At 43.1% G+C, this 14,019-nt stretch overlaps 1 protein-coding gene and 1 non-coding gene across 4 annotated transcripts in view; one reads left to right on the top strand and one right to left on the bottom strand.

Annotated features, from left to right (window-relative positions):
* Positions 1-14,019, bottom strand: part of WASF2 (WAS protein family member 2) — a 63,768-nt gene that overhangs the window by 9,577 nt on the left and 40,172 nt on the right. The window contains exons 1-7 of one of the 3 annotated variants that reach the window (XM_023761015.1): positions 12,220-12,241; positions 11,063-11,235; positions 8,874-8,936; positions 4,846-4,980; positions 4,173-4,326; positions 1,968-2,085; positions 1,002-1,132 (exon numbers count right to left, since the gene is read on the bottom strand). In XM_023761015.1, the coding sequence (XP_023616783.1) occupies positions 1,002-1,132; positions 1,968-2,085; positions 4,173-4,326; positions 4,846-4,980; positions 8,874-8,936; positions 11,063-11,192 (731 nt within the window). In that variant the 5' untranslated portion in view covers positions 11,193-11,235; positions 12,220-12,241. Of the gene's footprint in view, positions 1-1,001; positions 1,133-1,967; positions 2,086-4,172; positions 4,327-4,845; positions 4,981-8,873; positions 8,937-11,062; positions 11,236-12,219; positions 12,242-14,019 lie in introns of those variants that run through there. The other 2 variants (XM_023761014.1, XM_006097282.3) reach the window with 2 other exon arrangements.
* LOC111827660 lies at positions 13,742-13,846 on the top strand. The gene has a single exon (XR_002831306.1). It is a non-coding gene; the product is annotated as a U6 spliceosomal RNA (small nuclear RNA).

The following is a 14,019-nucleotide window of genomic DNA, read 5'->3' as shown; positions in this document are numbered from 1 at the left end:
CCTTTTACTGGGAGGTGAAGGTAATGGAGGACCCTCAGGGCTGATTTCCCTGTAGAGAGAAAGGTTCGTTTTTCCTCTCACCATCTTTATCACTCATTAAAACAAATCTCTTAATCCAGAAAGAACAAGTGTCAGAAGTGTCAAGATTTTTAAAAGTCAAAATTTTCATGGTAGAGTTATTTCTAAAAGCAAGAACAACTCAACTCTTCCCTTTTATCATTCTTAGACACCTGGCATGGGCTGGTATGATTCTCTGACAGTCAGGATGCAACGTATTTAGGGGAAAATCAGGGTGGCATTCACACCAAGCAGTTGTGGTGACTTGACTTTGAATGTCACACAGGTTGGGCACTAGGATAAGCATCAAACCAAGCTTTCAGACCATTCTTTTTTCTGTTAGACCTCTGGTGTGATCTAGTATTGGGAAATGGGGTCAGACTGACATCTACTATTTCTCCATGGAGATATATGGCCTCAATACTGGCTGAGCGACCTTTCCCACACTGTCTCTGAGACCTGCTTTCAGTCCCTCGGCCAACTTCTCTCCTGAGACTCACAAAGGCTGACTGAAAAGTTGCTTTGGTGATGTGCACGAATTCTCTGCTGGGCCTTCCCCATTCTTGTGAAAGGCCCGGCGCTTAGGCACTACCTTCAACTCAATGCTCTGGAGGAAAAGGGCTCCCAAGACCACTTTTCTTTCCCTCCCAGTCTTTCCTTTGAGGCCCTTAGTCGTGCCAGTGCCTGGCAGAGTGAGGGCACTAGAAGCCATGGTTTTTTCCCCCACACCACTTCAGTCACCTCATTTAAACTGCTGAGTCTTCATTAACTTAGCAAATTTTAATCACCAGATGGATGCACTTTAAAGTAGTTAACAGTGATATCAATCTAAGCCATACAGCCAGACTTCAGGGGGTGTGAAAGGTGTCACACTAAAGCTGTCAGACTGAGGTCCCCAGCCCCTTCAAAGAATGCTACCAATAGCACACAAAAGCATCACCTACCCAGAAGGCCCCAGCTTTTCTTTGGATTCCACAAATTCTTGTCCCATCTTCATTTTCTCCCACTCTTCCTTGCGTGTCTTGATTTTACGTGGGTTTATGTTCCCTCGATTTGGATTATCTTTCTTTTCTTTCTATAATAAAAAAACCCCAGAAAATCCTTTGTAAAACATTTTCCAATGTTCTTCTCTACAATTCCATCCACCTCCATGGATGCACACCCAAGAGATGCTTTACCTGGACAACATATAGTAACTACAGAATTTATAATAGAATGACTCTGCCTCAACGGTCAGTGAAGAGAGATGAGAGGTAATGATAGCTATAGACATCTGGGTAGATGTAAGAAAATGGTTAAAACAAAACAACCAACGAGGGTTTCTTCAGCCTGTGCAGCTGCACTAGCCCTTGGCACTCTCTTGGGCCTCCTGGCAGCCATGCTAATGGGGGTGTGAGGCTGCAACTGGTCGGTCACAAAGGCTTACACACATCCCTGGGAGTCTAAGGGGAGCATCTCCCAAAACCAGGCCTACCCCCCCACCTCTACTGCCCACCGGTACTGAAGGTGTTAAACTGCTCCTGTTGCAAATCAAACACTGTAGAGCCTTGTGCTGATCTCTCAGAAATGAGCTGCAAAACTGGCAGGGAAGGGACTAGCCTAGCTTGAGTGTCCAGCAGAGTCAGGTGCAAATTGCAAGAGAAATAAATGGTGAATAGAAAAGTCAATTTCTAAAACTCAGCCTGAATATACTATTGTTAATAGTGCTGGGGGGAACAAACACAATTCTGGTGTGATTTATACTTTCATCTTGGTTGTGCTTGGAGTGGACACATTTTTTAAGTGTTTCACCTGGCATCCAAGCAAGCAGCCACTCAGAATGATTACTTCACATAAGACTGGCTTCCTTTTTATCCCCCCTCCACAATCGTGCCTACTGATGTGTAGAACAGAGGCCCCTTTCCCCTCACCCTATGCTTTCTCTTCTCTTTCATGATATCCTTGGTGTCCTGCAGCATCTTCTCCTTCCAAAGATCAAAGAAGTACGAAGGGTCTGTGTAGAATTTGAGTGCCTCTTTCCCATCGTCCCTGGGATAGAAATGAAGACAAGTAGCTGTCAGCAGACAGATGAGCTCCTAACCAAATCCAATATTCCAAATACCTACCAGTTAGCAGTTTTCACACTCAGGAATCAAGTCATTCAAATTGATTGCCTACTTCCTCTCCCATACCAGCGTTCCAATGCCCCTTCAATGCCACCTCTTTATTTATCTGGCTTTTCAAGAACCTTAGCCTTACTTTCAATTCCTGGTGGAGGAATTTGCATGGTCAGGGAAAAGAATGGGCTATAGCAGCAGGGATCCCGATTATTTCTAATGATCTGCATGGCCTCTGACATTTCCCTGAAGATATCCTGGCATATCAGAGGGGATTTCTGCCACTGGTTCCCTTTCCCTGCACCAATTACCCTGGCTCTCTCGGAAGCATTAGTGGCCTCCCACCCACCTGAAACCTGTGCACACAATGTTAGGTTCACATGTGTACATATGTATACATATACACATATCAATGTATATATGTGTGCGGCTGATATTCCTCTGTGAAAACAGATAACCACAGTACTCCACCTTCTTGCTCCCTTCTAGAATAGCTCAGCATCCACCCAGCCCCCCCAGCTCCCCAACTACGAGGGGGCCCTATTGAGAACACATAGCCAGATGTTTTATGACCACAAGATTTAATTGCCATCTCTTAGTGGCTGTGATGGAATAGAGTGAGTTACTGAGTGTTAAGGTAAGAGTTATCTGCCAGACTCGACGATCCTAGTTGGAATCCTACACTTTGGCATAAGTCTCTCTCACTTTCCAGAAAGCATGTACTTAGGGACATTTATTTTAACACTATTCTGAACTAAAACAAATTGGAAAGGCAATTCTATATCCTGGCTTCCAATTCTATCACAACACACAAAAAGCATTTCCAAATCAAACACTAATGATTTTTATATTAAATCTTGTTGTGTTAGCTACACCTCCACTCATTTATGTTAAGCCAAATTCAGATAATTGAAATAATATCAAAGAGGAAAATACCTTTATCTAAAATATAAACTTGTTTTATATTGTTTGTTTATCCTATCCTACCACACCCTATATCATACTCACTTTGATATTATCAGATGTGTACTCCCTCTGCCCAAACCCAACTAAGTAATAGAGCCTGCCGAGTCAAATCTCTGCCCACTATGATAGCTAGTCCCTTTGAAAGTCAAGGGACAAATATAATTTCACACAATAATAATATACGATAGATGCCAGGTACTTTCTCAGTATCTGTGTGAGAAGCTACCATGCTCCTATTCCAGGCTCCGGGATCAGCAGGTGTCCGTGAAATCCTGTGCACTGGCCCCTCCTGCACGCCTTCTACTTGGTAGTATACCCATGTCCCACAGAAGGTATCTGCCTCCAGCTAGCTGTAATTACTTTTTACCTGTTTCAAAGATACTTATGGATGCAAGCAAGATAAATATTTACTTTCTGTCCTGCTCAGTGGTTATTTGCAGGATAACATTACCAGACCGTTAGAGGAGAAGGGCTCGAAGGTGTCTACAAGGCTACCTTCTTTTTTAAAGTCCAGCCACAGCAGTGTAGTTCCTTTCCAAGGGGAATGTTCAAAAAGCGAACAATACTCATTTGGAACAATGCCAGTCACTCCTTAAGCTTTGGAAGGACCCCCAGGGCCCAGAGCAGCCAGTCCACAAGGCTGGCTCCACTAACGCGCCCAAACATCTGGTAATCTAGTGGTTTCTGAGTAACCGGGAGCCTTGCTAGAATGTTGCCCCTGGGATGTACTATAGGACTGCCTTGTAACAAGTCCTTTTGGTTCTACAATAACTAAATTCCTTGGATGGAATCCAAGATGGATCTGGCTATATCAAACTGAACTTGTGGCATACAAAAATATAGCCAACTTTCAATGTATGAATTTCAGAAACTAAACAATAATAAGTGACAACTGTTGATGTGGTAAATGTTAGTTTCTGCTGCCACAAAAAACTCTGGGGTAGGTAGCAAGCTCTTTGATACAATTCTCTGACATAAACAATATCTTTAAATAAAAAGACAATCTAATATTGTTAACCACAGGTCAGAAGAAGGAGGAGCTAGCCGGGTTACCTGTAAGGGGAAAGATTGTTGAGAGGTGGGGGAGTATCACAGGTGTTGTATGTTTCCAAGACAGGGACGGGGAGAGAGTTTCTGTCAAAAAGCTTCTGGTCTTGAGTGGTGGAGCTTCTGAAGGCCTTCCGGGTGTTGATTCCTTGTAGTGACACTGAGAGAAGATGGAGGCATTAGAAAATGGACGACAGGCTATCTGAGCAAACACTGAGTCACACCAGCCGGAGAGGCCTCAGCTGCTACATTTCTTGGCTGCGGCTGTCTGCAGCCAGGCTTTTTTTCTCCCCCTCTGGGGAAGCCCCACAAGGCTGTCAGCAGCCCAGCCATTTCAGACGGAACAAAATGAGGCAACACAAAGGTTTACTATGTGGCCAGATCTAGCAGGCCTCTCCTGAGGAGGAATGAATCTTCCAAGTACTTTTATGGTAGCAGAGTGAGACTGGGGGAGGGGGAATCTGAGAAAGAGGGAATTGGGGGAATGGGAGAGAGGGAGTGTGTGGGAGTGTGGTCGAGCTAAAAAGATGTCTCTATGCCACCCAAGCTTGTGCTACTTCAAAGCAGAACTCCATAGGTTTCTGTGATTTCTCCTCTCACTTTTTTTTTTACAAATCAGGAAAAAAATTATAAGAAACTGCTCAGCAGAGCCTGCAAATGCTGAGCTCAGCTTCCTTACCTTCTTCTTCCTTGGGATCCAGCTGAGTGACTTTAACTTGTAGGCGGTCAATCCTCTCAGCAAGGGAGCTTACCCGAGAGGCAAAGGTATTTGACTGAGTAAAGATCTCTCCAAAAATGTCCTCTGCATATTTACCTGAACAAAGAAACCAACTCATTAGTGCATAAAAGTGACACAAAAGGTCAGAAAAACTGGCCACTAAAGAGCATATTCCCCACCTCCGAAAGAGCCTTCCCTTTCCCTCAGGATTGTTGGGGTTACATGCAGATGGTTGCTTCTGGAGACAGAGACATAGTCTCCATAGCTGGGGCACTTTGCATATGTTCTACAACTGAGTCTTCTTGGCAAACTATGAAGAGTCACAAAACTCAAAGCAATCTGAATAAAATCGAAAGGTATAATACAAAAAATAAATGAATCCTGGAAGGTAGACAATATGTCTGCACCTTTGCCTATAGCCCTTAACCCCTCGCTACTCTGTAAAAGCACCTTGTAAATGGTTCTGGAAAACAGACGGGAAGTTAGAAGGATCTTCTAGGTGTCTAAATTAACATGAAAAATAAGACATTACATCCTCAGTGGAGCCTCAAAAGTATATTGAACAACCATGATGAGTAGTGGTATCTTCGAGGAGCCTTGAACTTACCAGCAACTCACAGCAGAGACTTACAACTTCTTCTAAGGGGTGAAAAGCTTATTCTATGTTTTATAACCTACAGCTTTGAAAGTCTTTGCTCTAGGTTATATCCTTCAAATCCATATCTCAGGGAAAAAGTGAAAAGCTAAAACTTTCAAGCTCCCCCTGAAAAAAACAACATACCAGTGGTCTCTTTCCACAATGTCTTGTTTTTAGAAAAAGAAAAGAGTTCCATCAATTTCTGTACTTTCAACCCCGGAATACAAGGAGAATGCAAGCCAAAGAAACAGAAGAGCAATTTGATGCTACCTTCATATTGTCACTCCAAGCCACAAAGCACATTCTTGTAGGAATGAAAAGTGGTGCATATAAACTAATATACCATGTGAGTTTCTTACTTGCACAGTGAAGGCAGGCATAAGTGACCATGTTCAACCAAAAGATAATTTCTTTGAGAACTATTTAAAATGGACTCTGATTTTTAGGTTCTAAACTTCATTTATGCTTAGTCCACGCCTGGGGGGGTGGGGGGGGGTGGATTAGTCCAAAACTGCACCTTCAGGGTAAACTGTAGTTCACCTTCCAGTGTAACCTGGAGAGTGAGGATAAGACTAATCATATTTTGAATTGCTGGTAAATTTAGTCAATAAGGAGTTTCTCATCAAGGAAAGGAGCAAGTCTGTGCATACTGAATAGTTTTGTGGTAACAGCTATGGGGAGCTCCTGGGCTCAAATGACTCAAACTGGCTGACAAGCTCAGACCATGCTGATCCTGCTCATCCAGGTGAGAGAAAATTGTGAGTGTAAGGCTACAGCAGAGAAACATGCAACATTATGTGTGGAAAATAAACCAGGCTCAAAAATATTTGTTGTCCATCCAGCTGTTCTGGAGGAAAAGAAAACCCCAAATTAACTTATCTTTAGGTCACATGAGAGTACCTAGGATGTCCTGCTCCTCAGTGAAGGGAGCAGTGATAGAAGGAGTAGAGGCTTACTGGGTGGCACAGTGGTTTTCAAGATAAAAATCTTACAAAGAAACCCAACATATAAAAATGGCAACACTGAGAATGCTATCTGAAGAGAAAGTGAGGTGGTGTGAAGGCTTCCCCCTGTGTATGCTTAGAGCTAAAGATGATACATGGAAGCAGTAGACTTCAAACCAGAAAAATTAAGTCTCGGTTTCTTTCTGTTTACACCTGTGCACACTTCAGCAAATCACAATCTCTCAGCGTCAGTTTCCTCATCTGTAAAACAGGGATAACTGTATCTACCTCACCAAGTTGTCATAGGATTAAATGTAAATTGTTACAATGGGATTCTTCCTTATATTACTCAGCCGTATCAGATGACTTTTAAGGGTGTGAATATCTAAAAATCATGTTGTATGCTTAGAAGAAATTTTAAATATAATTCCAGTCAGTAATTTGATAGTCCCTATTCTTCAAGTACTAAAAATTACTACAACTGTAGGAGAAAACCAGAGTGCCTTGTTCAGAGTTACATTTCACTCATTCAGATTACCAAGATAGACCCACTGTCACATCGGGACATTCACAATGGACATCACGTTTTGCAAATCAGTCATCATTTTTCTCCCTTTGCAGTGGAACTCTTCAACCTAAATATTTCATGGAGTTGGAACAGGTAAAACTGAGTTTTTTAAAAATGTGAAGCTACTCTTGTTGAAGCCTGAGTGGGACTCTTGAAGCACCTCCCTCCCCCAAATGGCATGACCCCAGTACACTTGGTTATTAAAGTCAACATCAGAGCATGATTTCTTAATGACCCAAATGGGGGCGGCACCCTCCTGGGTGGTCAAAAGTGCTGGCTGGCTGTGCCTTTATTTCCTAAGGTATGGCAGCCTAATATGTGAAACACCAATCTCACTGCGCTAAGGGAAAATATGAATTCTGGATATGCTCTCACAAAGCAATCCACAGCTATGGAACTTTTAGTTTGATGCTTTATCCATTCCATAATCACACCTTCCCTACTAGACTGCGCACTTCTGGCTACAGTACAATACATGAGGCCAAGACCATGAGCTTGAAGCACACGGGAGTCCATTCCTGCGTCCCTCTCTGCTAGATGAAATCCCAGCATCTTTCAAGGTCTGGTTTAAATGGAACCTCTTCTATGTAGCCTTCCTTGACCCTGCCTATCCCCAGCTGTGTGCCTACTCCCTACAGGTAGTATTCCTTCCTTCCTTCCTTGTATTCACTGTGCACCAACAGCATGAGGTGGTGAAGAGAATACAGGTATGAATCACTCAACAAACATTTACTGAGCTTCTACTGGGTGCCAAGTACTATATAAGACAGACACTGACTGGGGTTCAAGGACGAACAACACATGACTCCTGCCTTCAAAGAACTTTTAATCTAAGATATATAATTTTCAATCTAATGTGATAGGTAATAATACAGGCATGTAGTAGGAGCTCAGAGGAGCACTTAGTCCGATTTAGAGGAGGAGATCCCTGAGCTGGGCCTTACAGATCAGCTATAAAGATGGCAAGGGCTCTCCAGGTAGGGGAAACAGTATGACGGTATGAGAGTATGCTCTATGAGGAACTACAAGGAGTTGATAATTCATTCTTTCTTCCTCCATTTCCCCCCGTTTTTTCCTTTGTTCCTTTTAAATCCTTTAAAAAGACTATAACATGGGAGAAGATGGACTGCAGAAAATGAGGCTGGAAAGGAAAGCAGGTCTTGAAGAGTCTTGAATGACGACAGACCAAGGAACTTTTTAGGTAATTCCCTAGTGAGGCACAGGGGAGATAAATAGTTAACATTTGTACTCTTAGTTTAAAAACACTTTTTAAACTACAAAAGTTAACACAGCCTTAACTTTTTTTAAAAAATACATTTCATTGATTTTTTTTTTACAGAGAGGGAAAGGGATAGAGAGCCAGAAACATCGATGAGAGAGAAACATCGATCAGCTGCCTCCTGTACACCCCCCACTGGGGATGTGCCCGCAATCAAGGTACATGCCCTTGACCGGAATCGAACCTGGGACCCTTCAGTCCGCAGGCCGACGCTCTATCCACTGAGCCAAACCGGTTAGGTCACAGCCTTAACTTTTAAAAATTCAAACAACTCAGAATTATAAAAGTAAAAAGTGATATTTGCATGTTTGGTAGACAACTGTGGCAGGGGTATAGGCTTAAGATTTGTAAGACTTTTTGGTGTATAGATTGAGGGGTTGATCAGAGAAAGGGAAGCCAGGAGGAGGCTAGGGCAATAGTGTAGGTGAGAGTCAACAAGGTCTGAACCAGGGCCCTATTGGCAGAGACAGAGTGCAGGGGACTGAGATGAGAAATCCTTGATGAGCAGCGATATCTTCAAGGAGCCTTGAACTTAGCAACTCGCAGCAGAGACTGACTTGCCTCTTACTGGCTGCTGTCTCTCTAGGCAAGTTATCTTACTTTTCTGCGCCTTCATTCCTTCATCTGAAAAAACAGAAATATCATCTATTTTTACAGGATTATTGAGAAGATTAAATGAGATAATGTATGTCAAGATCCTATTAAAACCTGGCATAAAGTAGGCAGTCAACAAATATGAGTTTCCTTCTCACCCTCTCCCCATTCTCCCCTTAAGATTTATTTTTCTGTCTCCTCTGGTAGATTATAAGCTCCTGGAAGGCAGAGACCATTTCTTTTCTTTTCTTTTTTTTTAAAAAAAAATATATTTTTTTTATTGATTTCAGAGAGGAAGGGAGAGGGAGAGAGAGACAGAAACATCAATGATGAGAGAGAATCACTGATTGGCTGCCTCCTGCATGCCCCCTACTGGGGATCAAACCTAAACTCAGGCATGTGCCCTTGACCAGAATTGAACCCGGGACCCTTCAGTCTGCAGGCCAACACTTTATCCACTGAGCCAAACCGGCTAAGGTCAGAGACCATTTCTCATTGCTGTATCCCCTCAGCACTGAACATAAAGTATGTTCAATAGATGTTTATAGGATGAATAAAGGGTCATTAGCTCCACGATGTAAGGAAATCCTGTTTCTGTAGGCACAAGCTGATCCTGGCCCTCAGATCAGCTTCCTTAAGATAGGAGTGGTCTGATCACAGATGGGAGAGTGAGCAATGTCATCCATCAACACTACCCTGAAAAAACACCTGAGAGCGAGCCTACCTCCTGCTGAGTGCGAATAAGCAGCATCATTAGCTAGATGTCCTTTGTCCTATGAAGAAGGAACCAGTGTGTGATTGCCTTCCACCCATTTGGCCTACTCAGGGTGACAGAGGCAGAAATGATGCTTTTAAGAAGCAGTGAGGCACTCTGCAGCTCTCATGTGCTTCCTTGTCAGCTGCACTGCTGTCAACGTTCCTTTGTGTAAGGCAGGCATCGACAGGGTTTCGTTTCCTCGTGGCGCCCATCCAGGTTTCCCTTAGTCCTGGATCAACCGCGATGGCCTCTGAGCTAGGTGAAGGCTTAGGAATCTCAGACCCCATATATCATCTGGTCACTGCGCTCTGTCTCCTCAGGCCCCTATTTTAAAGGCAGGGTCTATTACTATCTGGGGGAATGCAGGCTTTCTTGATACTATTCCACCGCCTTTACTAAGGACAGTGATGCGACAGGAGGAGTGAATGTCTGAAATAATTCACACCAAGATGCCTTTGCTAAGGAAGATCACTAAAATACCATGTTGATGGAGGTTCTTATGGGGAGCTGGAGTGGCACTACACAAACGCACAGCCTATCTAAGCATCTGCCCTTCCCATACCTCAGCTTCAAGCAAACAAAGTCAGCTTGATTCAGAATGAAATCCAAACCACATGTACCCCACCCAAGGCAATCTCATTCATTCTTGCCAATTAAAAAAAAAAAAAAGATACAGTTGAGCTGGCTTTCCCTCAGCTCCAAAACAGACTGGACTACACCCTCCCCCCACCCTCCTCCTAGAGAAGAATGGCTCCAGCTACAATTTGTATCACTGTGTGTTCACGCAGCTTGCAAAACTCCCAATACCCCGGAGATTGCAGAAGTAATTTGTACCCTGAACTTGGACCTGGGGGCTTGCAGCACAATTAAATGTGTACCAGGGTAGACAAGTCAGCCAGAATCTCTCTGAGTGCATGTTTGCTTTACTCCTCTTTGGGAAGAAGGGGGTGGGGGATGTCGGGTAGATGTGACTATTGGCACATTTGAGGCTTCAACAAAGTCAGGCTACATTGAACAGTTCGTGCAATTACAGGCACATTCCCCAACCCAAGATACTGTTCTGTGAACCTCCCACTTTACACACACAGAATTCTGCTCTGTCATTCCATCTGCAGTTTCTGCTGCAGCCCTTCCTGCCACCCTTCCTACAGATTTCTTTAGAAGCAGGTGGAGAGGGAGGTGGAGGGAGCCTAGAGGGTGGTGGCAGATGAAGAAAGGGTTGAGGGGAAGAGTCTGTACCAAAAAGCAGCCTCTCTTGGGGGAGAGGGGGTGGGATACATTTTTGCATTACCTAGGGAAGGCAGATGGGGGAGAAATAGTTACACAGGAGGAGAAGGGAACTAAATAAAGAGCACCAACGACCCCTGAGGGCAAAGCACAGGCTCTCTGCGGCACTCACTCAGGCTGCCCAGCTGTCGGATGACATTTGCCAGGGTGATGTTGGTCACGCATTCCAGCTCGCTTCTAACACTAGGCAACGTCTGACGGCACAGGTGCCTTGGCTCGATGTTCCTCGTTACTAACGGCATGGTGGACCTGCTTCAGGCAATGTTCTGAATGATGAAAAACAACCTAAAAAAGAAATAACAGGAAAGTATTACTCAACCACAAATTCCAGGCACACTAGGGCAGTGTAAGTCTTTTTGTCTTGCTCTGATCTAAAACAGCTTTAAAAAATCTTCTCTCTCCCTATCTTTTTTTTTTTTTTTTTAAGAATCCCCCCCCCTCCCTTGCCCTAACCGGTTTGGCTCAGTGGATAGAGCGTCAGCTTGCGGACTCAAGGGTCCCAGGTTCGATTCCAGTCAAGGGCATGTACCTTGGTTGCGGGCACATCTCCAGTGGGGAGTGTGCAGGAGGCAGCTGATCGATGTTTCTCTCTCATCGATGTTTCTAACTCTCTATCCCTCTCCCTTCCTCTCTGTAAAAAATCAATTAAAAAAATATATATATAAAAGAATCCCCTCAATACCTCCCCCAACCACCACCTTTTTAAGGTTTGGTACAGGATTGCTGGGTAAGTGCAGAGATTCTGCACTGGTGACTGCTGGCTGGGTACTACAGACAGCATTAAAAAAAAAACTAAAAACCTAAAACAACTATGCTCTAACCAACAAGAATCTCCAGAGGCAAGGAGTTATGGTCAGAAAACAGCCTATTTAGCAGATCCTAGAAGGTACAGATCCTATTCTTGGGGTGTCCAGGGTAGATCAGATTCCAGATGATCAATAAGGATCAAAAAAGAGCTTTTGTCATCTGATAATCTCATCTCCACAATGAAATTAAGTTACCAATAGTGATTCCATGGATCTACATCAGGACATAATTTCTCCAGTTCTTCCCTGATGAACGACTGTTAATGTACAACTAAATACTAGCTGCCAGTATCTATTAGCACTGCTAAAGTTCAGTCTGTAAATTGACAGAAAGAATATTAAGGAAAAATTTACATGTTCAATATGTCAAACATGATGCCGAGCAAACTGTGCTTTAAGATTCCCTAGTCCTTTTCCTTCTACCCAACAGTTCCCTTTCTCTCTCCCATCTGGTTCAACACACCTGGGCCAAAGGCTCTTGAGACAGCAGGAAGTGTCTGGAGCAGATCTGGAAACCTTCCAGTTACTGTTTCTTATCCTGTCGGCTGAGCGCCTTTCCCTAGGAAATCCCCCAGCACTTCAGGTTCATTTTGAGCTATTGTTTCAGAGTTAGATTACCACATTCCTAGCTTTACAAGGATAGAAGCAGGTTTTAGTCTCAACAAAATGGATATGACTACAGCCATGGCACACTATTTCCCTATTTTGTACAACTAAAGCTATCCAAAACAGCCTAATGATTTTCATGCTAGGGAAAATGGCAGATTCACTTTAAGTAAAAAGGCGAAACATAAAGGCAACATACCCAAGTCCCCAATACTGCAAACTTCTTTTAAACAACAACAAAAAAAGTAAAATAGAGGTTTACTTACATCAAATCTTATAACACCAGTTCATCACCAAAAAGTTGAGTGTGAATACAAAATGTTTAAACCAAACTAAATATCATAGATCTTAAAAGTGAACCAGCATATTGTCCAACCAAAAGTTAAAAAAAAATGTAAAAGCCCTTCAGGCTCAAAGGGGGAGTAGAACCCTTTGGAACAGACTGCTCCTTGTTATGGACATTCTGATCTGCTAAGAGTAAAAATAAAACAGGAAGCCAGCAGCTTGGGGAACAAGGTTTCCTGTCACCAACAGCAACAGCCCAAGAACCAAGAGAATCAGCTGTTTGCTCATAACTCTGAAACTCCCTTTAATAGGCACTGTGTGGCAGCTGTGCCTATCTTTGGGGTGCAGAGGTGTTTCCTGAATATTTGTCTACTGTCTAAGGAAATAATTTTCATTCCGCTCCTCTGCAAAGTTCCCCTTTGACTCAGTAGGTTTTCTAACCCTAACTCTGGACTTTCCTTCTAGTCTAATTCTTCTCCTCTTTTATTTAATGAAAAGGACACTGGGTACTAAGATGCAATCTTTAGTAATTCATGGTGTAAAGAAAGTTTAGAACAGCAAAGGAGGCAGGAGGTTACAAATAAAAGAACCTCTCAGGGCTCAGTACACCATCCTCAGGATGCCCTTAGACTTCCATATTTCAAGCTTTCTGAAAGAACCAGAAATTCAAAGGTGTAGTCAGAGATGATTGAAAACAGCCACTGTGGTTCCCTCCATTAGCAATAATTTCAGTCTTGTTCCAGCTTCTCAGAGGAGCTAAAAGAGCCAGATCTCCTTGAAATTCTGTGTTGAATGTGGCCATTGACAGGACATTCCAGAAGTTCTCTCTGAACACCTAACAGAAACTGGATTCCAGATGGCTAGGTAAATGCCAGAGTGGGGAGCAGGGGGTGAGGGGCAACTTCTAAGGCCTTGGTACTTTAGCATTTATGTTTTCCCAAGTGCTTTGGGTAAGCAGACACAAATGGAGTCAATTCTGTCACCTGGGTTGGATTTACCTAAAACCAAATTTTCAATACCAAGATGGCTTCCTCTTGCCAAAAATGCCAGTTCCTATAACTAGCTAAAGAGTACTCAAAAAATGACAATATGGTGTGCGCTTTGGCAGCACATATACTAAAAGTGGAACGATACAGAGAAAATCAGCATGGCCCCTGCGCAAGGATGACACGCAAATTCATGAAGCGTTTCGTATATAAAAAAAAAGAAATGATAATATGTAAATAACCACCAAGAAAAAACAATTAGAAAAGTATATCTGCTACTTAAAAAGTAATTTAATATGTTTCAGAGCCACCAAAAAGAGACAAGATTCCCTGTTATATGGAACTACCTGCATCACTGCTTACTTTTGTTTTGGATAATCAAGGTT

This window comes from Myotis lucifugus, unplaced genomic scaffold (assembly GCF_000147115.1).
Source record: "Myotis lucifugus unplaced genomic scaffold, Myoluc2.0 scaffold_197, whole genome shotgun sequence".
NCBI classification, from domain to species: domain Eukaryota; kingdom Metazoa; phylum Chordata; class Mammalia; order Chiroptera; family Vespertilionidae; genus Myotis; species Myotis lucifugus.
This window is presented reverse-complemented; position numbering and strand designations above follow the sequence as displayed.